This window comes from Clavelina lepadiformis, chromosome 5, assembly GCF_947623445.1.
Source record: "Clavelina lepadiformis chromosome 5, kaClaLepa1.1, whole genome shotgun sequence".
Classification (NCBI taxonomy): Eukaryota; Metazoa; Chordata; class Ascidiacea; order Aplousobranchia; family Clavelinidae; genus Clavelina; species Clavelina lepadiformis.
The window spans coordinates 17,729,966-17,751,181 of NC_135244.1; the positions used below are offsets into that span (position 1 = coordinate 17,729,966).

A 21,216-nucleotide genomic window follows, 5' to 3' on the forward strand; every position below is an offset into this window, starting at 1 on the left:
ATGTGGTCCAGTGCAGATTCATACGTGTCCTGTTTTCGGTTGGTCTCCCGTATGGGCTTCAGGCGGGAGAGGTGAGCTGGCGAGAAAAACGTGGCTTTCATGGCAGTCGTGGTATGGGCGTTTAGGAAGAGGACCTTTCGTGTTTGTTGGTCACTCAGAACTGCCCTAGTTGCTTTATTATATTTTACCATTTTATTGTAAAACGTGTGCACCGAAAGTCAAGCCCCAAAAGCAAAAGCGGAGTGTTTTTATCTGTTATTGAAATACAATCGGACTTTATTAAAAGAGGCTTGTTGGCTTTGAGTGGGCCGTGAAAGCGGTGGAGAAGGACCTGGCAACAGAAAATCTGTAATCTGCCTTTCTGCATTTTACCTTCCTCTTTGTAAGTGGCGGCTGTTTTTTTGGAATTGCTTGCAACTCATAATTGTATTGCCAATATAATACGCAGTACAGTCATTACAAAGCGGATAAACAATGCTAATTATGATTGATAAATCAACAGGCACAGAACTTCTCACACAGAACTTTATATGATTGCAGGAAGAAAATTACTTGAGATCAAAACTTTCTTTGTAGTCATTCATTAAAATATCATAAATCTGACTATTGTATTAGTTAACAACAAAAGTTCCAAAGCAATCAAAAGCATAAAATGTATAGTAAACTATAGTGGAGATTTGCTGTGACGTAGGAACTTGTCATAATGGGTCCAGTAGAAAATTATTATCAGATCAGCAAGTAAAGGTGACCGCTTCATTGTCGTCTACCCGCACTCTTTGAGAGATCTGATTCGAACTTCCAGCCATGCATCTACCCAAGGCAAGCCTCTTTGCTATTTCAGGGCTAACGTTGGTCACCGTGTAAATACCGAACATGGGATCCAATGGGTCGGGGGGTGCGAATAGACGGAAATTTCTTGGCGACCTTTGGTTCAGGTACGGCTCCCTTGAAGTCAGATAGTTCTGCAGACGCTGGTTTATGCGGGTTCTTCGGCAAGAATTAGGTAACGGCATGACGGTCACAATGTTTTGGTCGGGAGTTATTCCACTGCAAATAAAACACCACGTAAAATAATTGACCTAGACAACACAACCGTAACGTAGCCTACTGTACAACTCCATGGGTCTCGGAACATAATCCATTCGTAGAAAATTCAAAAAGTAAAAGTTTTTGTGGTTTTCCAAAAATACTAACATATACTAAAGGTTCATCCTTACCTGCATTTGAATTCAATGCAAGCGGCGGCTTCTCTGTTATTTCCAACGCTCTGATCTTCTCTGATCCCGTAAATCTGACCCATTCGCGCTCTAATCGTCCCAACAGTGCTTGTAACTCGAACGGCGGTGTCAGCTGCTGAGTTTCCGACCAATTTTACCTAAAATAAGACTCAAACTATGAACAACTAAAACTCTCAAGTGACTAAAAATACAGATTTCTTGCAAGCTTCTATAAACTGACCTTTATGTAGCAGGCGCGGTACTGGTTTGGGTCAGGCCACCACGCGAGCGGATGAGATCGCCATGAGAAGAACGCGTTGCGTTCATCGATGCGGACGGTGTCAAACTCTTTTACCGTCGAAGGCAGTCTAGATCTAGGAAGATTGAGGGTGAGTTCTATGCACCAACAACATATTTCATGACATTTTGCACACGAAGCATATATACCTGTGAAATCTGAAGTGGTTCTCTTCTGTAGGCGCACTTAAGCAGTCGTATAGCTCCCTATAAAAGGGTCCCTTTGAGTATGTGGCGTTAGTAGGTGGCAACAGTTTCACCGAGAACCCCAAACCCGATCCATACACAGTTTGTCGCCTGTAGAGTTAAACCATAAGGAAGTTAATAGAATAATGTAGTGATTACATCATAATAAAGCAAACAAAATTGCTTAAAGTAATGTATAAAGCAAGTTTTCTCAAAGTTACCTGTAGTTAAAGAGGGGTAATATGTCACCAGACACTCCGATGACGTCAGAATTTTGTCCTGCAGAGGAAGCAGCATCCAAAAATTCATCACCATCGATTACAGCTGAAAGATAATCACATATATTGTCAAACGAATCTTAACGACCTGTTTGCCTTACCAGCTTTAAGAAATATCCAAAACATCTGTGAAGATATGTAACACAAATCCAGACCAAAAACTCACAAAATGTGTTCGCCGTGTATAGATTGGGGTTGGCCACATCACAGAACATCGGAACACAAGCGCCAGCATCCGGACGCGATAGAGCAGAACCGAAACTCCTCCAGGAGTTTCCTCTCTCCCGATATGCTGCGTTCACCGTCGCGTACGACACTTGGTCGTATGGACTGAACTCATCCGATCCGTACGTTCTCACTAACATAAAATTTTGGATTATTTTTGGGCCAGACACAAAGCTTATAGAACAACGATTAATCCAAAAAATTATTAGCAGCTATTTTGTAATTTTTAACATGTTTCTATGATTACATGATAACAACAATATAAATTTGTCAGAGAGTTGAGTATCATTTTACCTTTCATGAAGCAGGATTGGTCTGCTTGGACACCAATGCAAAGAGTTCTTCGGTAGGTAATCACAGGCAAGTTTGCCGAATACACGTCTCTTGTTCCGGATGATATGGGCTGAAAAAAAAGATACTGTTAGAAAAGATGTCGATAAAAATACTTCTGTATTCCTCAGAGTAAGTCGTATCAAATACCGCTTATCAACATTTCAGCAATAAATATGCAAGTGACAAAAACGAGCTCTTTACCGCCATCTCGCCCTCGTCGGTCCAATAACCAGTGACAGAGTCAAGCGACCAAAGACGAAGTTTATCTCTGTCTCCTCGAACATTAACTTGGTTGGAATTAAGTGATATTCTTATCTGGGGATAAATAGGCAGCAGGTCGATATTATGTCAATATCATAGCTATGCATATAGTGATAGTCAACAAAAGTGCGTCTTTAGCAAAACATTTACCACAGTTTTATCAACATGAAGCTTTCGCCAGCAGCCTTAATGCTTTAGTTATAATCTCACTGCAATCTTACATTTCTAATGAGAAGGTCTTTGTCCTGAATGTCCCTGAAGTCCATCTCAAAGATCCCATAGGATCTTATCATTTCGCCCTTGTTTGTTCTCATATCACTTGGCGCTTCCACGTAAGAGTTTCGTTGGCGTGTGTCGACTGACGTCACACTATACGTCACCTGATACAGGAAATAAAAACTGTTTTAAAACTCAGTTTGATAAACAAAAAAACGCTTAAATTGAACTGTATAACAATGATAATGTTTACAAAAACATAAAGTTGGATACAAGACTGGAAAAAGCGGTAACAAATCTTGTATGTTTCAGCTAAACGAGCAATGACGTCGTTAAAAAATCAGAAATTTCGAGATTCATGAGTGGAAGTAATCGTATACCATTCGTGTATAGTCTTGTGGGTCAGCCATCTACCAAGATTAAATATTCTTACCGTTCCTATGTAGATGTCACCGCTCTTGTCAAAGTAAGATGTCGGTTCAATCTCAATTTTGATCACATTTTCTTGGTCAGAGTAAGGAGAAAAGTCACCTCGTTCGTTGGAAGAGAATCGGGAGGTCGGTGCTCTAACTGGTATCTTAATTCGGTGGAAAATAGCTCCTCCAAGACGCTTGAAAGGCAGGACCTAAATGGATATCAACACATTTCATAAGTTGGTTGTTTTATAAAACTTAAGTTAATTGTCACAGATATACTTGTTTTGAAGCTGTCTGACAACTGACAAGTGATCACGAAAATCGTGTTTTCTGCCTGTGATCAAGTGACTGCGATATGAAAGTTTGCAAACATTTCAAAGTGGAAAAGCAAACAAAAACTTGAAACTTATACTCATCAGACCGTAAAGCAATGAACGACACATCCTAATTCTCCCTTACCTTAGTGGTTTTCATGAATCTATGTTCTGGGTCAGAAAACGTCAGAACAAGTCGACCGACGTTTGGATTGACGGTGATAGTGAATTGTCCTTGGCGATCGGTCCTGGTGCTGGTTCGATTGTTGCTCATCACATTGCCGTTGGCGAGAACAATTTCCTCACCTTCCTTGTTAACACCGTACACCCTAAAAGTCAACAGTGGACTTATAGAACTATAATATAAAGGTACAAGTTTCTGATCGGAAAGTTTCTCGTCTGAGACAAGCTCAAAATCTTTGGAAAACTTCTTACATGCCGGTGACTGTGATTGATCCGGTTTGGCACCTGGAGCAGCCACATTCCGTGATTTTGCTTATCCTCGTTGTGCTTCCTCCTGTGCAATATAAAACAATGAAACTTAGCGTTCATTTAGAAATAGAAGAAAACCTTAAAATTAACCTTAGTCTGCCAACGGTTTTGGTTACGTTTCAGCTAAACCATTAACTTTTCCGCACAAATTACTGAACGCTGGCATTCACTCTTACCCCGGCAGCTGACTTCAATCATTTGTTGAGCGACCGCGCCACAGCAGTTGGAAACACGGGAGTTTCCACTGGAACAAGTGGAGGATGGACAACTTCCAACATCAACGTACTGTGTGGTGCGATCATTGTTCAAGCAGAAGGGAAGCTCAATCATTTTCGGGATCGGACGCGGATTGCAAGGAACTAAGTAAAAGATGATCAAATTGCTTTAGGTCTTGTTCTTTAAGTTTTCAACTGATACGTTGTTACAGCCGGTTATATAACATTTTAAAATTTACAGCAGGACAATCCATTAATCAATCACAAATACTTAGCTTATAAAAACTAACTTTGAGGAATTCGACATCCGAGTACACCATTTTCATCCGGAGCACATCTTTCGTTAGTACCGCATCCGGCTGAAGAGCATGATAACGTTCCGTCGGAGCAAGTGCAGCGCTGGCCGCAACCACTCGTGTAAAATCTTTCTCCATCCTGATCAGATACAATTCACAGCGATTTATCAGTGTCGACCTTATTTGGCGCAACCATTACACATGTACTAATCCTACCTTGTAGTATCTTCCTTCACTTTGGCATCCGCACTGATCACTTCTTGTACATTCATCGCCGGACATAATGAACCCTTCGTTACACTCGCATCCTGAAAGTAAATTTAAAACTTGGTGTCATAAAGCTATTGCAGATAGTTTTATTTTTATGACATCTTTGTGGATCTGTTCTGTATTGTTTGTTTGCTAATAATATATTCTCGCCTTCGACACAAGCTTCAGGACAATACTTTGAGGCGTCCCTGTTAACGCAGGTGTCAGGACAACCGCTCATGCATCTGTTGTAGCGAGAATTCTTCGGACATAGCATAGCTGATGAAAAGAAAACGTTGTTTTCATATAAATGCCAAAAAAAACGAAAGGAGAAATCATTTATTGAATTTTGCATGAAATCGCCGATAATATGAAACTATAGGCGAGGACATCATGCACATTTTGCCTTTTAAATATTGCTGGAAATCGATTAAATTATTAAAGAGACTCACGCATAGAAATCCGAGATCTCCAATCGCAGAAGTCGACATCATTACTCTGACAAGCAGCTGCGTAAGCCGCCACATTTTGCTCCAGTGCTCTGTTGTTACCTCCAGACGCACACAAGTCAAATACACAGTCCTACATGTTATTAGAAACATAATTATGCTATGACTTGACATATCATTAAAACTTAGCATGATTTTTGATAAAAAAATGATGTATGCGTCACAGTTTTATATAAAATACATTACTTTGCAATTAAGTGCACGCACGAGATAGTGTAATGTAAAAAACGTAAACGTGAGAAAGTAACTTGTAAAACTTCTAAAGCGCATGTGCTTACAGTGTAAAGACGTCCTGGGTCAATGGTTTTATGACAAGTGCTAAAACAGCCGGTCTCTTCCCTGATTATGTTGCATTGGTTCTCATATTGTCGCCTGATAGAACCCTCGCACGGACTGTCCGACTGAGCAATAGCGGCAGAACACCTAACAGGATATTAAGAGTTAACGCTGTCTTTACCTTGTATAAAATACTGATAATTTACTTGTAAAAACTGGTATTTTTAGTGTATCTTTTAGAATATGTGCATGGTAGCAACATGGTAGCTACAACAAAAACGGATAGGCATATAGACAAAATATAGTCATGTAGCAATAAATCTTACTCGGCCGGAGAATTTATCTGGAAACTGTTGCCAAATCCAACGCTGTCCGAAGCAATCTCGCTGCTGTCCCGAAGCGTAAGATCATCGCTCGGATCCCCATTATAATTTCCACAAAGACCTGGGTTACAATTTGCCGGTTTATAACAATGAAGAACCGGAGCAATTATAACACCACCCTCGCGAGTGCTTTTATACCTTCCACAAAGCCTGAGTAGGTGGCTGGCAAACCAACGGTCAAGTAATGGTCACCGTCGTAACGAGCAAGCAAGCCGAAGTCAGTCATGATGACAACGTAGCGACCACTTCTTTCCACTCTGATGCCAGATGAATGGGAATATGGCAAATTGACTTGCATGTTGTCAACCTAGATCAGTGTAATAGAAAATTATCCAATTGCGAAAATCAAAATCAATATATTTTATTTTCTCAGTGCATGCTCTGGTAACAAACGTTTAAAACGCTTTCTATTTTTTAAATGTTTTTTCTTTCTAAATACTGACCATAGTTTTCTTACCAGCACAATTAACTCTTTACGAAGTTCCACGGAAACTTCCGGAAAGCGGAAGATGGCTCTTCTCATCCAGGTCACGTGAGTAAGTCCAAGTCGGTTTTCATTCTCAGTCTGTCAAAACAAAAAATATTTCATTACACAAATGTTGAAGGCCGATGTTACAAACCATTAATCAGAAATTTTGACAAATGTCCAACGACAAGGAAAGGAAAACATATAACTATTATTCAATCAATCTAATTTTGTTGGCTTTACACGTCCGTTGAACGGAGCAGTTAAAATCTGAAGATGCGTGTTTATGAGCAAAGGAGACACCTCTATTTGGAATTGCACTAAAGAAGGCGGTCCACGTCCTGTGGTCTTAATCAGGTCATACAAGCATTTGCCTTGGTATTCGTAGTGAAGGCCGTCCAAAGTATCGTAGTGAGGGTCACCACTGACGGTGCAGTATCGTAGGTCACGGATTTCTCCTGGCGATAAAAAGTGTTCGTTGAATTAAATATGTCCTGACAATCCCAAATGCGAAACGGTTATGTTATTATTTAATAAACGTTACCATGTATCTCTCCATTGATTGAGCGAAAATACTTTGTGGCCCGGTTTTTAATTCAATTGTTAGGCCAAGGATGCCCAAAGTTTTAAGTGCGCGGGTCACGTTACACTATTCTTGTGCCTTGGCGGGTCGAAATATTTATGCCAAAATTTTTATCTCAAAACTTTTTATTAAAAACTATGGCTTCTCAAAACTACTATGTGATTTATTTCCTCGCTTTTTAGTAGTTAACACTGAGAAATACCTTATTGATCTAACCACCATCCATTCTACGTAATTAGATTCTCTTATACAGCGGCCGTAATTGCGAGACTGGTCGAAGGCCAGAAAAACTGTTTGTGCAGGCCGCACTTTGGGTAGCCCTGTATTATGCTGCTGTCCACTTCACAAAAGCGTAAAGTCCCTCTGGTCTTCTCTGCATAACAACTCACTTTTGCAAGTGGGTGGTGAGTGTGACCACGTTCCATCACGCTGACAAGTCGCTCGATTCGATCCTTCTTGATGGAATCCTTGAGGACAGGAATAGAAGACAACATCCCTGAACACACGACGAAGAGCATTTGGAGGTCTTATGCTGACTTGCTCTGGTAATTCCGGTTCCTCACAAATGATATCTGCAGATCGTTACAACACGGCGTTAAGATCGTGTGTGAGATTATTAACCTAATGGCATGTTCGTACAGGAGCGTTTGCGTAAAAGAAGCAAAGAATATATTCCATAACCATTAAGGTCTCGATTGTCGACAAAGCATCGTGCTCAAACATTTCTTACATCTACATTCGGATCCGACTTTAATTTGACCACCAGAGCAGTCACATTGATAACTTCCGGGCGTGTTCCGACAAGTTGCCCCGTCACCGCAAGAGAATCCTTCTATAGTACACTCGTTGATGTCTGTCGTGCATATACTACAGTGTTAAAATGTCTGATTGATCTGCGTTGCGTTGTTGTCTACATTAAATTTTTAACAGCTTCCTAGAATCGTTTCAACCGCACCTGCCGCACAGTGGTCTTGCTTAGATCTTTAACGAGGTTAAGGTTAATTAACTTAGCAATTAAATGCTAACTGTTAACTAGTACTTAGCATTAAAAGTATCATTAAAAATGGTTCGCTAACTAAGGTGATAGCCTTTTTTTTAGCAGATTTACCTATACAAGTTGGTGGAATGTCAGACCATTTAAGATTGTCGTCACAAACCAACCGGTTAGCTCCATTGACCTGGTATCCTGAATCGCAACCGAAAGTGGCAACAGAACCAGGATTAAAACCGGCCGAAAACGTAATGGAGCCTTCACTTGGGAAGCTGAGATCCTCACATTGTATCTCTGAAACCAAGTTGGCAGAAGTTAACTCGCTTGTGGAAGTACTTAAATTTGTTTTACTTCTGATGTTTTCTGACTCTACTGTTTTTTCGAAAATGTATCCGTATTAACTGATCTTTACAGCCACAAACTACCAGCACTTTCCTGTTTCAGAATTAAATTACAAACTCTTTCATAGATTAAACGCCTTAAGATGCCGTTCACTCACTTCTGCAGTTCTTTCCATTCCCTGTGTAGCCTTCCTTGCAAACGCACAGGTAGCTTCCGTCGGTGTTAGTGCATGTAGCCTCAAGATGGCATGGCGGAGGATTTCTGGAACATTCGTCTATCTCTGTAAAGTCAATTAAAATGAGAAATTGTTGGACTTAGATTTCCTGCGAATCTTGTTTGAAAGTTCATCAAAAAATGTTCCTGATTTACCTGCACAGACTGGCTCAGTGCTGGACCAGCGTCCTCTTTCAGTGCATCTAATCTGTCGGTTGCCTCTCATTCTGTAGCCAGGCAAGCATGAGAAGGTCACTACGCTGTCGTAATCGTACACGGGCTGTACGGTGAAGGTTCCTCTGCTTGGTGTTTTCGGTTCAACACATCTAATTGCTAAAAGTTTAGCAGCACGAAAATTGTTTAAAAAACTTTCGAACTTGACACAAAAATTGAATAAGATGGAAATAACTTCATAAACAAAACGCAGAAACTGTTTACATTGTGTTGAACATGAAACCCATACTACAAATATAGATATAGCTAAACGTTTGGATTAACTTTTACACAAACATCAACTATAATGCTATATCCTATCGCATACCTATGCAGTTTGGAGGCACATTCGACCAAAGTCCAGTGTCGAGACAACGGATCGTAGCACGGCCCGAAGTAGCAAACCTATAACCAGGCAGACAGCGATAAGTGTACCTTGTATTAATAAACTGGGGCGTATTAGGCGTCGGAGTGGTTGTTTCGGCGTTGCTGACAACTGGAGGGGGTGGACAGAGTGGTTCCCCTGAACAGAAACAAAGAGTTGAATCACAAGCTTCTTTTCTAAGAGGTGACTCACCAGATCATGCCTTTCTTACTTTCACAAATTATGCCATCTCCGTTGTACCCTTCATTGCATTCACATCGGAAACTTCCTCGGCTGTTTGCGCAGGTCGCTTGGCGGTGACAGGGATTTCTCAGACATTCGTTGATATCTAACACGGAAAACATCTAGCAATGACTGCAACAAACTTGTAGACGAAAACTTTTACGGAAGAATACTGCTAAAAATCTGCTCGTTCCGATGCCTCGATGCTATAAATAGTGGAAGCAACTTTTTGCCACCTTTGGAGTTTAGATGCAATAACGAGAAAACACATGAAGACAGGCTTATTATCACATAATGCTCTTCATACGCCGGTTTGTTAGTTAGTGTCGTATACACCAACAACATTGGAGTTAAGTACAACATACAAAGAGCATAATTTCAAAATCAAACTCAGTCGTACCAGTGCAAACTCGTCCGCTACCCGTGTAACCTTCGTTGCATACACATTGGTAGCTTCCATCATTGTTCACGCATCTGGCTTGAGTGTGGCATGGAGGTCTTGTTTGCTGGCACTCGTTAATATCTGGTCACACATAACAACATTTCCACCCATAAATGATTAGGGAATACAGTATTTTTTACCGTTAAAACCAACAAAAATATTGTAGGTAAGCTCATATAGCAAAAGCGATACTTACCAATACATACTGGTGGAGTGCTAGACCAAGAGAGACTGGATTGACAAACCAGCCGTGAAGTTCCTTCTATTCGGTATCCTGAAACGCAGGTAAATCTGGCCTGGGAACCGACTTCGTTTCCATTCGTGTAAGTAACCCTTGCCTGGGCGGGTGCAGTGAGAAGATCACATCTTCGTTCTATGATGAACATCGTGTTTAGTATACTTTTATATACCATTGGATAAAACTTGATAAATTAGAACATTTTCTCTGAAATATTTCCAGTAAAGTCTACGTTAAGCTCATTAACATTCCAATAGCATCGTCTGCATTAGGTTAGAATTTTCAATTCAGTAAAAAATTACAAAAATGGAGTCTGATTTCAAGTCTGCTGTGCCGATGGAAATTTAAAGCTACTTTATGAACCGCCGTTATAACTTGTTCAAAATTTTGTTGTTTGTTTCTGAATTATGCACGAACATACCAACGCATGTTGGCGGAATGTCCGACCACCTCAAGTTGGCGCCACAGCGTATTGGATTCGATCCCACCACGCGGTAACCTCGGTTGCACCGGTATCTGGCCACTGACCCCACAGCAAACCCGTTGGTGTAGGTCGCCCCACCTTGTATGGGGCTCAATATGCGAGGACATCTTTGTGCTGAAACGAAAGTATTGTATGAAGAATTGGAATTATATGACGTTTCACGTGCATATACGACATACGTGTAGCATTAACCTATACTCAGTAACGCATCAAACGTTTCATATTGAAAATTTAGAACCTATGGTCTAATTTTCCTTTAAAAATTTTGAACGATACGTGGGCGCCTAAATACTTTACCTATGCAAGTAGGCGGGCTATCGGACCAAATGCCGCCTTCTTCACAAACAATCGTATCACTACTGGTGGATGAGAATCGATATCCGTCATTGCATTCATAACTTATCGTGGTCCCAACACTCTGAGGAGTGAAGACCAACGGAGTGAAGATTCCATTGCTGATTGCTGGAGGTGGGGAGCAAACTTCATCGGCTGAAAATTTTTTAATAGTTGTAAGTTTTAAGCAGTTTAAAGTGAAATTGTAAAATAAAACGGTCTGGCATTAAGCAAAATGAAACTTCATATCCAAAGCTTTGGTTATGGAACGATGATCCAAGTAAAAATACTGATAAAATATTGTGGTGAGCAGGAGTCCTTACCTCGACAGCGTCGTCCGTTTCCAGAATATCCATCTCTGCATCTGCAAATGTAACTTTCGGCTGTGTTCGTACAAACGGCGTTTACGTCACAAGGGTTTCTCGCGCATTCATTTATATCTGTACATGCAAAACGAACTTGTCAAACAATAACAAATCTTTTAACGGCGAATGCAAAAGAAACAAGTTTAAACGACAAATGTCAAAAGTGTCACCGGTAGAAGAATTAAGAGCTTTTTACCTCTGCAGGGCGAGCCACGGTAACCTCCTAAGCAAGCACACTCGTACTGATTTTGACCTAAACATCCACATTCTTCGTTGCTCTCCGTTCGTGTTACTCTGTTTCCTTTTAACACAAAAAAAAACAATTGCAATTTTAAAGTCATGAAGTCAAACTTCATACATCGAAAACGGGTAAGGTCGTAAAAAATAGACAATTGGGAAGTTCAAACTATATGAAAACTTTTATCTTTACGCTTTGTGGTTCACAATGATGAACAGTGTGATGGACAGATGGTATATATTTAGCTTTTTATACCCTTTGAAACGTAGATTCCGTTGACAATGCATCCACACTCTGACCTTCTAACGCAAAAGTCTCCATCTCGTATGTGACCGATGTCGCACACACAATCCTCTACCACGCCAGGCAGCACACAACTGGACGCAATAGATATTTCATAACCAACAAGTTGTTAACAAGTGCGCTGATAAAAATAGTTTTGACTTTTTTCTTAGAGCACTTACTTTGCTGAGGCAGCGGGATTAGCGCAAGAGTCGGGGCAGGGCGAAGCGCACGCGTCGTAGTGGCTGTTGGGCGGGCATTCTATCTCCGCTGTCTTTGTATCGTTTCTCCAGCTGCACAATTCAATGTCGTTGAACTGACATTCAGCAGCGTAAACTTCCAGGGCCTGCAAAAATGTGTAGCTTTGAAATCTAATCAAAGGCGTGGTCAATGCATGCGACAACAAGGAATAGAGCTTATAGTTCACCAAGCAACAAAGTAAAACACGATAGATCTTTAAATGTAATGAATATCAAGACATGCCATAAACGTGTGGCGTGAATACAAATGGTCGAAAATTGCTTGAATGAATGAACAATGAATTGAGTAAAACGTATTTTATCTTTCCAACCTCTTCCAAAATCAGTCGATTGCCCTGGGTGGCACAAAGGTCAAAAACGCATTTCTCAAAGAATGCTTCGGCGTCAATTGTCTCGCTGCACGAGCTGAACACTCCGCCTTCAAGCATTAGAGGTCCACAGTAATCCTGTCCACGCCTGTTACCACACAAGACAAGTGGAGATATTTTAAACGGTGTATATTCTGTTATTATCTTCATGATACATTCAATATTAGATGTGTTGAACTATATCGATAATTTTATACGGTTTACATGTAAAATTATGGACATATAGTATGTTGTTACATATGGCATAAATCACACGTTGTTTATTTATTCAACTGAAGATATACTGTGTATCTTTTTTATAACCTGTTTTAGAAAATTTTACCCCGTGAAGTTTTACTGTATGGGCTATTATAGCTAAAACTACTGTAGCAATAATATAAATTAATAAAAAAATATATGAGTAATTCAATGAAGTAATAGGGCTTGGTAAATAAATCATCAATCAATCAATCAATCAATCAATCAATCAATCAATCAAATATCTAACCATTTTTCCGTGTTTCGTCGCGTACAATCGACTGGCGGGGGGAGTTCGTATTCACAAGAGCCCACTTGATAACTTTGTGCCCACTCATTGACGTCTGTTGTCAACACACCGGAACTTGTGGTCAAGTCGTCGTCGGCAACGCCGTTGTAATTACCGCAGAGGCCGTCGAGCTAAAGACGCGGCATTTTTGTAAGTATAAAGATTGCTGCCAAATAGTGTTGTTGGACAGTTGTATTTTATGTATGCTATTACAAGACGATTTCAATACAGTCTGGTTTAATTTGCACCAAGACAAATTACGTATGTTAGTAAGTTATCAGATATGTTGACTTCTACATTTTAGAAACCCTGAGAAGCTAATTTTAGAACCAACTGACCTGGCCTGCGTAGGTGCTTGGAACCTTAATGCGCACACCATTTCCGTTGAAAGATACGCTAGGTCCATTTGTCATGGTAAAAACTACAGCCCTTCCCGTGCGATGGATGGTAAACTCCGGCGAGTCAAACTCTTGTACAACTTGCCCGTTAACCTATGCGCGATACATAAGACAGTAGGAAAAGCAGGCAATAATGATGTTACAACGTTTACCGCTACAATTAGTATCAAATTTTAACCACTTTTACAGGCTTCATGGAAATAAAATTTAAACTGCAGTTTAAGGTTTTATAACTATGTCCATGGCCTAATCACAGGATGGCCACTTGGCCAGAATACCGCAATAATGTACCGCTGTCGCCTGTTACCTTAGCTACTCTATCCTTTTCCAGTCTAATAACATCTCCATTCGCTAATCTTATGATGATGTCACGCAGGTAGGACACCCTGGTGAAACCATGTCTACGTTCATTGGTCGCTTCGATGGAAAACCATCTGGGATTTGATTGGCCGAGTGTATTGGTGCGTGACATGTAGTAGGTGCAGTTTCCTTGAAAGTCGACCCAGGTCTTGCTGTCGTAGGTCTGATAGTGCGGGTCGCCCCAAGCACGGCAGATTCCAAATTCTAGCAACAAAGCTTTCAATGTTTACTATGACGGAAAGGTAATGTTTTAAAACAGCAATCAGCTACAAAGAAAAACAAACAATTTAACTAAACAATTAAATTTAAACATTGAATTTATAAAAACTGCTATGACGACAAAAAAGGAACGGAAAGGAACTAATAACAATAATAGCTTGAAATAGACATGAAGTTATATCTTTATAATGTGTAAAAAATGCGTAAACTTTCATGCTCATGTTTATTATACTGTACAAGAAGATAAGAAATCAAACTTCCACAATCTAATCCTTGCTGACCTGTTGGGATGCAAGCTGTTCTCCCGTTGTCATCCTGCCCACACGTCTCTCCGTCTCTGCAAGGTGAGTTTCTACAAGTCACACTTCCGTCTTCGCAAGTGCACTGTCTTGTGCAAGAAGGAGTCGAATAGAAGCTTTCGCCATTCTAAAACGCACAAAACCCCGGTAAATTTCGAACGACCCCGGCTTTTTCGAAGTAATACAAGTTCTTGCAGCAGAGATTGTAACTTGATTATTATACCCAGCAATGTACCTTGTAGTATCTGTCTTCGTAGGAACAACCACACTCTGATTGTTTGACACAAACGTCGCCTGAGCGGATGTAGCCGTCGTCGCATTCGCATCCCTCCACGCACTCTCCTTCGCATGAAGAGGAATCCTCCCGTAATCCGCACGTAGGCGAACAGCGATCCATGCAGGATGAATAATGTGAATTCTCACCACACAGCAACGCTAAAGAGCAAGTTTTGAAATGAAAAATTTTGTGTTTCAGAACGTTTTATGCATATTATTTTTAAACATGTCGGTTTGCTTTTATTGTTTTAAAGTATATCAGCTCAGTTATATAGTAACTGACGTGTTCCGGCCGTTTCTCTCCAATCCGGACAGATTGTCACCCCCAAGTCCTGGCAATATCTCGCATAAGCTCCAACAGTGTTTTCAAGACCGGTTTGAGAATCGCGATAAGCACAAGCATCAAAAATGCAATCCTTAAAATTGGAAAGAATAGGTGAAGGTTCACTTTGCTAAGTATAATACAACTGTGAAGCTTAAATTCAATCACCCGAACATCTAAAAAAAAAGGAAACTGTAAGACTCCTTACCTCCAAGAAAGGAGCTGGATCGAGACGTGAGTAACAGCGGGAGAAGCATCCGTTCTCCGCCGTTAGGACTGAGCAGAGTTGAGCATATCGGGCTCTAATGTTAAGAGGACAAATGTCGTCTTCTTCTGGTCGATGTTGACGACATCTGCAATGTATAAACTTGCTATAATTATTATTTCCTTGAGTCAATACTTTAATACATACATTTAATACTGAATACAGTCAATAATATACAGTCAATAATACAAATACAAATACAAATAATAATACATAATACATTTAATACAGTCAAATACATTTAATACAGTCAATACATTTAATACTGAACTCTGACTACACCACCACAACCAAAACTATAAAATCCTTTCTTAATATTTATCCACCATGTCGCTTAATTATACAGTGTAATAATACAGTGTATGTTAAGTCTATAAGGTGAGAGGTCTTACTCTGCTTTGGTGTCGGTCTGATACTGGTTGGCAAACTCGTTTGGATCGGTCAGCAAGTCACCGGTGTTGATATTCAGGAAATCGTCGTCAGGATTTCCGTTGTAATTTCCGCAAAGTCCTGAAACAAGCGAAAGAAGACAAAGATTGAATCGTAAAGTAACAAAAAGCAGTTCTTTCCTCGCTGAACTATAATAAGTTTTACTCCAGTTAATACGGCGACATGCAAAGGCATATAGGCTACATTAGATGTATCTGAGCATTCTGTAACACAATGACGAAAGTAAAAATGTACCTTCAACTTTTTCAGCAAATAGTCGGGGCAACATCACCCTCAAATGCGCATCTCCATCGTAAAGAACCTTGAGCCCAGACGGATTTGTAAGCTCGACAAATCTTCCACTGAATTGTATGCTGACCCCATTGTCTTCGTCATAATATGGAAGATTAATTACTTCTCCGCCAACCTAAAAAAGCACGATCAAAAGTTACACTTAATCACTGCTGAAGAAATCTTCAATGCAATAACAATAGTAGTTTGCCTGCCTTCACTATATTTCCTTTCGTGAATTCGATAACAGGACTATTTCCAACTCTGATGTACGCTTTCCTCAGCCAGGACACCGCCCTATTTCTTCCTCTGTATTCGTTATCAACCTATAACCACAACAAATGAAATATGCCGGTCATTCAAAGAAATTAAACCAATAACAATGGAGAACTATAACTCAGTAATAACATCAAAATCTTTATTTTAAAACGGTAAAGCCTAACATGTTGGATACCTCGACGGAGAACTGTGGAACACCAGTAGCTCCTGCAGAGGTTCTCACGAGTATGTACGAACAGACTCCTTGGAAGTCGAATCGTCTTCCATCAAATGTGCCGTAATGAGGATCGCCAACTGCGTAACAGTTGCGGATGGCAGGCACTCTTGGGCCTGTATTTCCATTTAGGAATGTATATGAAGGTATTATTCGCAAACATAAGCAAAAGTTGATGACTAATTAAGTTTTCAGGTTGAACAAAATCAAAAGATAGAAATAAAACGTAACGTACAAATATACATTCAGTGTTTGCTTAACTTCAGGCAAAGAGCAAAACAAAATCTTAGACCTTTGTCTCCAATTGCTCTCCAAGTGGCAGAGAATCCGGTTTGGTGGCCAAGATTGTCGGAGCGAAATCGAACGGTCAGAGTATTTTCATTGCTGCGGAAAACTCGTCTCCTGATTGTTCCGCAAAACTTATGGATGCCGGTGTCAGGTGAAGTCCCGTTGTACAACTGAGTCATACAGTAAAAAAAAGTTCATAGCTTGCAAAATAAGACAGCTACAATGACATTTTACAAATTTTAATGCTTTTATAATTTTAATTTTTTCTTAATTTTAAAATCAAGTAATGTTTATAGTAAACAATTGTTTTAATCTAATAAACTTCAAGTTTATTGCACAAATGCGGTCATATTTTGAACAATAATTTCCCGTTTGAAATCATCACGCAAATACAATAAAAGTTGTAAAAACCTCGACATAGTCGAATGGACATCCAGAGGCAAATTCAGTGTCAACGTTGTTAAAAATCACTTCAATAAACTGGCCAGGGTTTACTGTGATTGTCCAAACACAATCGGACAAAGCGGGATAATTTCCAGGATGATTCGGGGTTTGGAATTCACCGGATTGTCCTGTTAGTTGACTTCCACAAGCTGAATCAAATCGATAACTTAATGAGTTAGAATAGTAAGTAATTTAATAATGAAGTAATTTAAAATATAATCAAAAATTTAAATAAGCTAAGATTTTGAATCCAGGGCAGGCAGCAAACTTTTTAGAGTAAAAGGATAGAGAACTCACACTAGACTAAAATTGCAACAAAACGGAAGGACTTTTTCAAAAGAACGCAAAAGGCCAAATTGAGAAAGAAAATCTTACTTCCGGCCTCTTTTTGTTCCTGAACACAAACCGGTTCATCGTCGGACCACTGCCCGTCGCGTTGGCAGGTGAGCGTTCCTTCACCTCTGACAATGTAATTCCTGTTGCAAGTGAAGATTATACTTTCATCCACATTCCACCTCGCTTTTGTAGAAGACACCAAACCGAAGTCGGGATTTCTAAACCCCCTGCAGCCTAAACATGAAGCACGCATTGAGGATAAGTATTAACTGATTTTTATGCACCACTTGCGGATTAAGCGATCCACATATATATGAGATGCCTTTCCTACTTTTAAAATATCACAATCAGCAAACAACCTAAAAATCATTCCAGTCGTTTATATCTAAAGGAAAAATTGGCAAAAATGTTATTATAACAAGCGAAGAAAAAGTAACTTTGTGTTTTGTAAGTAGCTGTGATAAGCATGACTGCATAAAACGTTGTAGACCGGCGCAGTAAAAAATAACTCCTCCACAATTTAACCAAACGAAGATCAACCTGAGCACTTAAACTGGTGCCCAGCACGTAAAGTGTAGATATTAACCCAAGCATATTGTAATTTTGCTTTCAATCACGATACTTACCGAGAGGTGCGCAGGTCGTTCCGTCTCCTGTGAATCCGTTCCCGCACTCGCACAGGTAGCTTCCTGCGGTGTTGCTGCAAGTTGCTTGTCTGTGGCATGGTGACGTGTTGCATTCATTGATATCTGAGTAAATGTTGTAATGCCAGAGGGTTATTATATTAGATTTATAAAAATTGTTGAGATTCGGTTAAATGCTCTATGCAAAAATTTTCAACCCGACCGGGCTATATACCTGTACATCTTCTTCCGTTGCCCGTATAACCTTCCCTACAAGTGCATTGGTAACTGCCAGCGGTGTTTCTGCAATCCGCAAGCGCATTGCAAGGTGTGGTCCGGCACTCGTCGATATCTGTGGCGGGAAAAAGGTTATGTAAGACAACTTAAATTGGCTCGAAAATGACATGTGATATGATCATGTTGTTGGTAAAATGGCAAATATATAGAAAAGGGTTAGGTTTAAGCGTTCAATAACACGCTAAGACTATAATTACATTCTAATTAACCGGTAAAATTACAAAGTAATAGTGAAGTCAATTAAGTCTTAAAACATGTAATAGAAATTTAGCAGGTGCTCAGAAAATTAAGAATACAGTCACTCACCAATACAACGCGGTGGTGCTGAACTCCAAGTTAACGTGTTTCTACAGTTAGTTCTGGTATTCCCAACCAGTCTGTAGCCTCTTCTACAACCATAAGATGCTGTGGAGCCAACAGTTAACTCATCAACTGTGACAACACCGTTTGCCGGATTCTGAAGCCGTGGACAGTTGAGAGCTGGAGATAGGTGAGTAAACGCTCAATATTCAAATCCCCCATAAAAACTTTTCTTACTTTCTTATACTTTTCTTACTTAGCACTTGGTGATTTGCATACTGCTTGCAATACTTTGAGAACTTATCGGAAAAGATTTACGGTAACAACTAGATTTTTATATCCTTTATACTGTGATCGCTTTCGTTCGTAGATTGACCGAATAGTATATCGTTTACGTTGAAGCATAATTTGGATAGAACAAACATGTTCAAAATGTTGCCGATACAATACATAATACTTACGTGTGCATTGTGCTCCGTTTCCAGTGTAGCCTTCGTTGCATCTGCAACTGTAACTTCCCTCCGTGTTTGTGCAAGCAGCGTTGTCATCACACGGGCTTCTCAGACATTCGTCGACATCTGTGTAAAAACAAGTCAAGTCTTCCTTGAAAAAAGAAAATATTTAAACCAACCAATTAGATCACCAACACTGGAAAAATCTCAATGCGTTGTGTTAACTGCTATCGTTCGTTTCTCTTTGACAACTGTCTACATTTTCAGACGACCGCGATTTAAAACAATTTTTAAGCCTGAAAGCAATTACGGAAAGCTTACCGACGCAAGTCGGCGGTCGGCGGTTCCACCTCAGACTCGCTTGACACAAAAGCCGGGCGCTACCCTGTCTTCTGTAGCCGGAATTGCAGGCGAAGTTTGCCGCCGATCCGACATTTAATCCCCTGCTATATGTCACAGATCCAGCGCTGGGGTTTTCCAAACGTTCACAGGTCAGCGCTGCGATAAATAACAACCGACATGATTCAGAGTCAGAATACCGAGCAGCATGTTATGATCATTGTTTGCATAGGTTGACATGAGTAGGTTGAAATGTTGTCTGCACATGTTTTCTTGTACATGTCTGTACGATTGTTGTCTTTATTATGTGAGCTATATTTAGTACAGCATTGTACATGGCACTGTATGCTTACGTCTGCACCGTGTTCCATCCCCTGTATATCCGGCATTGCAACGACAAACGAAACTTCCGTCCGTGTTGGTACATGATGCGTTTTCGTCACAAGGATTTGTCCGACATTCGTTGATATCTGTGAAAAGACTCTTTTGAACTGCTTTGAAGTAACTAAATAATTTACTTAAAAACTTTCTAGTTTTGATATAAAAAACTACTACAATAGGTTAGTTGCGTTATTCATTAATGTTATAAGTCGGACTTGATCTTTACACAGTATAAGGCGGATAGGTAATAATCATGAATCAGTCTGTTGTATAACGAAGTAAGGAAAACATATACTGTATAAGGTAATGCACCTCGACAAGGTTGTCCAGAGTAACCATCGAGGCATGCACACCGGTATTCGTTTTGTCCCAAGCACGAACATTCTTCGTTGTCTTCCTTCTTAACGAAGCGAAAATCTGATGGAAAAAGAATTGCAAGTTTTACATGGTTTCTAGTATTTCAATTTTCACGGCTGTGATAGTATTGTTGGTATGAAATTTTCCTTGGAGTATTTACAAGCAGTTACGTGTAGATTGATTGTAGATATATAACCTTTCGAAATGTACAGTCCATCCACTGTACAGCCGCACTCTGATTTTCTTACACATTTATCTCCATCACGGATGTAACCAAAGTTGCATCTGCAATCCTCAACCTCGCCGGGGATGGCACAACTATAAGCATAAAACAACAACGTTATGGAATGTTGTAAAGTAGGAAAAACACAAATTTTAAATAAAATTACAAGTGACATAATTCAACATTACTCTGCTTCTTTTGTCTTACTCTTACCTAAAGGAGGCATAAGGTTGGGCACACGAGTCAGGGCACGGTGTTGAACAACCTTCGTAGTGACTGTTGGCTGGGCACTGAACCTGGGCTATCTCGGTGTCGTTCCTCCAGTTGCAAAGTTGAATTTCGTTGAACTGGCATTCCGCCGCGTATTGTTCCAAGACCTGGTTTAGAAAGAGTATGACTATATGCTCAAATAATATTTTCGAAAGTAATCATCTTTTCTTGAACGACTTTCTGCATGAATTCGGAATTAGTGTATGGATGATGATATTCAGTTTTAATATAATTATAAACACGTTTAAAAAGACTAACCAATTTCTAATAATTTTTAGTTGTGCCTTCAACTACCAAAAACGCCGGCCTTATCAATTGAAAGACCCGTTAAAAATAAAATTAACTTTCAGCTATAGATTTATAAAATGCCACAGAAACACACTTGATACAGCATATGTTTATATTCATAAGCCTCAAATAAACAGAAAGTTAGATAATTT

The 21,216-nt window shown here is 39.9% G+C and overlaps 2 protein-coding genes across 2 annotated transcripts in view; one reads left to right on the forward strand and one right to left on the reverse strand.

Annotated features, from left to right (window-relative positions):
- Window positions 1-21,216, forward strand: part of LOC143461311 (solute carrier family 22 member 2-like) — a 162,342-nt gene that overhangs the window by 72,174 nt on the left and 68,952 nt on the right. The gene's annotated exons all lie outside the window — the stretch shown is intronic.
- LOC143460943 (IgGFc-binding protein-like) overlaps window positions 412-21,216 on the reverse strand; it is a 30,462-nt gene continuing 9,657 nt past the window's right edge. The window contains exons 20-80 of the mRNA XM_076958635.1: window positions 20,720-20,883; window positions 20,480-20,601; window positions 20,239-20,343; window positions 19,899-20,015; window positions 19,528-19,704; window positions 19,216-19,332; window positions 18,761-18,934; window positions 18,393-18,509; window positions 18,161-18,283; window positions 17,574-17,768; window positions 17,166-17,347; window positions 16,759-16,924; window positions 16,428-16,582; window positions 16,189-16,299; window positions 15,938-16,109; window positions 15,646-15,763; window positions 15,197-15,341; window positions 14,950-15,082; window positions 14,626-14,825; window positions 14,373-14,517; window positions 13,820-14,076; window positions 13,453-13,605; window positions 13,076-13,245; window positions 12,532-12,676; window positions 12,143-12,306; window positions 11,934-12,055; window positions 11,637-11,741; window positions 11,399-11,515; window positions 11,040-11,231; window positions 10,680-10,856; window positions 10,217-10,393; window positions 9,979-10,101; window positions 9,568-9,684; window positions 9,300-9,494; window positions 8,915-9,091; window positions 8,703-8,825; window positions 8,321-8,497; window positions 7,943-8,065; window positions 7,602-7,784; window positions 6,933-7,087; window positions 6,621-6,728; window positions 6,302-6,470; window positions 6,107-6,224; window positions 5,783-5,927; window positions 5,448-5,577; window positions 5,167-5,274; window positions 4,963-5,054; window positions 4,741-4,885; window positions 4,412-4,594; window positions 4,179-4,260; window positions 3,889-4,072; window positions 3,447-3,638; window positions 3,019-3,177; window positions 2,738-2,851; window positions 2,498-2,606; window positions 2,145-2,336; window positions 1,922-2,024; window positions 1,665-1,811; window positions 1,459-1,591; window positions 1,218-1,375; window positions 412-1,047 (exon numbers count right to left, since the gene is read on the reverse strand). Of these exons, the coding sequence (XP_076814750.1) occupies window positions 732-1,047; window positions 1,218-1,375; window positions 1,459-1,591; window positions 1,665-1,811; window positions 1,922-2,024; window positions 2,145-2,336; window positions 2,498-2,606; window positions 2,738-2,851; window positions 3,019-3,177; window positions 3,447-3,638; window positions 3,889-4,072; window positions 4,179-4,260; window positions 4,412-4,594; window positions 4,741-4,885; window positions 4,963-5,054; window positions 5,167-5,274; window positions 5,448-5,577; window positions 5,783-5,927; window positions 6,107-6,224; window positions 6,302-6,470; window positions 6,621-6,728; window positions 6,933-7,087; window positions 7,602-7,784; window positions 7,943-8,065; window positions 8,321-8,497; window positions 8,703-8,825; window positions 8,915-9,091; window positions 9,300-9,494; window positions 9,568-9,684; window positions 9,979-10,101; window positions 10,217-10,393; window positions 10,680-10,856; window positions 11,040-11,231; window positions 11,399-11,515; window positions 11,637-11,741; window positions 11,934-12,055; window positions 12,143-12,306; window positions 12,532-12,676; window positions 13,076-13,245; window positions 13,453-13,605; window positions 13,820-14,076; window positions 14,373-14,517; window positions 14,626-14,825; window positions 14,950-15,082; window positions 15,197-15,341; window positions 15,646-15,763; window positions 15,938-16,109; window positions 16,189-16,299; window positions 16,428-16,582; window positions 16,759-16,924; window positions 17,166-17,347; window positions 17,574-17,768; window positions 18,161-18,283; window positions 18,393-18,509; window positions 18,761-18,934; window positions 19,216-19,332; window positions 19,528-19,704; window positions 19,899-20,015; window positions 20,239-20,343; window positions 20,480-20,601; window positions 20,720-20,883 (9,177 nt within the window). The 3' untranslated portion in view covers window positions 412-731. The remainder of the gene's footprint in view (window positions 1,048-1,217; window positions 1,376-1,458; window positions 1,592-1,664; window positions 1,812-1,921; window positions 2,025-2,144; window positions 2,337-2,497; window positions 2,607-2,737; window positions 2,852-3,018; window positions 3,178-3,446; window positions 3,639-3,888; window positions 4,073-4,178; window positions 4,261-4,411; window positions 4,595-4,740; window positions 4,886-4,962; window positions 5,055-5,166; window positions 5,275-5,447; window positions 5,578-5,782; window positions 5,928-6,106; window positions 6,225-6,301; window positions 6,471-6,620; window positions 6,729-6,932; window positions 7,088-7,601; window positions 7,785-7,942; window positions 8,066-8,320; window positions 8,498-8,702; window positions 8,826-8,914; window positions 9,092-9,299; window positions 9,495-9,567; window positions 9,685-9,978; window positions 10,102-10,216; window positions 10,394-10,679; window positions 10,857-11,039; window positions 11,232-11,398; window positions 11,516-11,636; window positions 11,742-11,933; window positions 12,056-12,142; window positions 12,307-12,531; window positions 12,677-13,075; window positions 13,246-13,452; window positions 13,606-13,819; window positions 14,077-14,372; window positions 14,518-14,625; window positions 14,826-14,949; window positions 15,083-15,196; window positions 15,342-15,645; window positions 15,764-15,937; window positions 16,110-16,188; window positions 16,300-16,427; window positions 16,583-16,758; window positions 16,925-17,165; window positions 17,348-17,573; window positions 17,769-18,160; window positions 18,284-18,392; window positions 18,510-18,760; window positions 18,935-19,215; window positions 19,333-19,527; window positions 19,705-19,898; window positions 20,016-20,238; window positions 20,344-20,479; window positions 20,602-20,719; window positions 20,884-21,216) is intronic.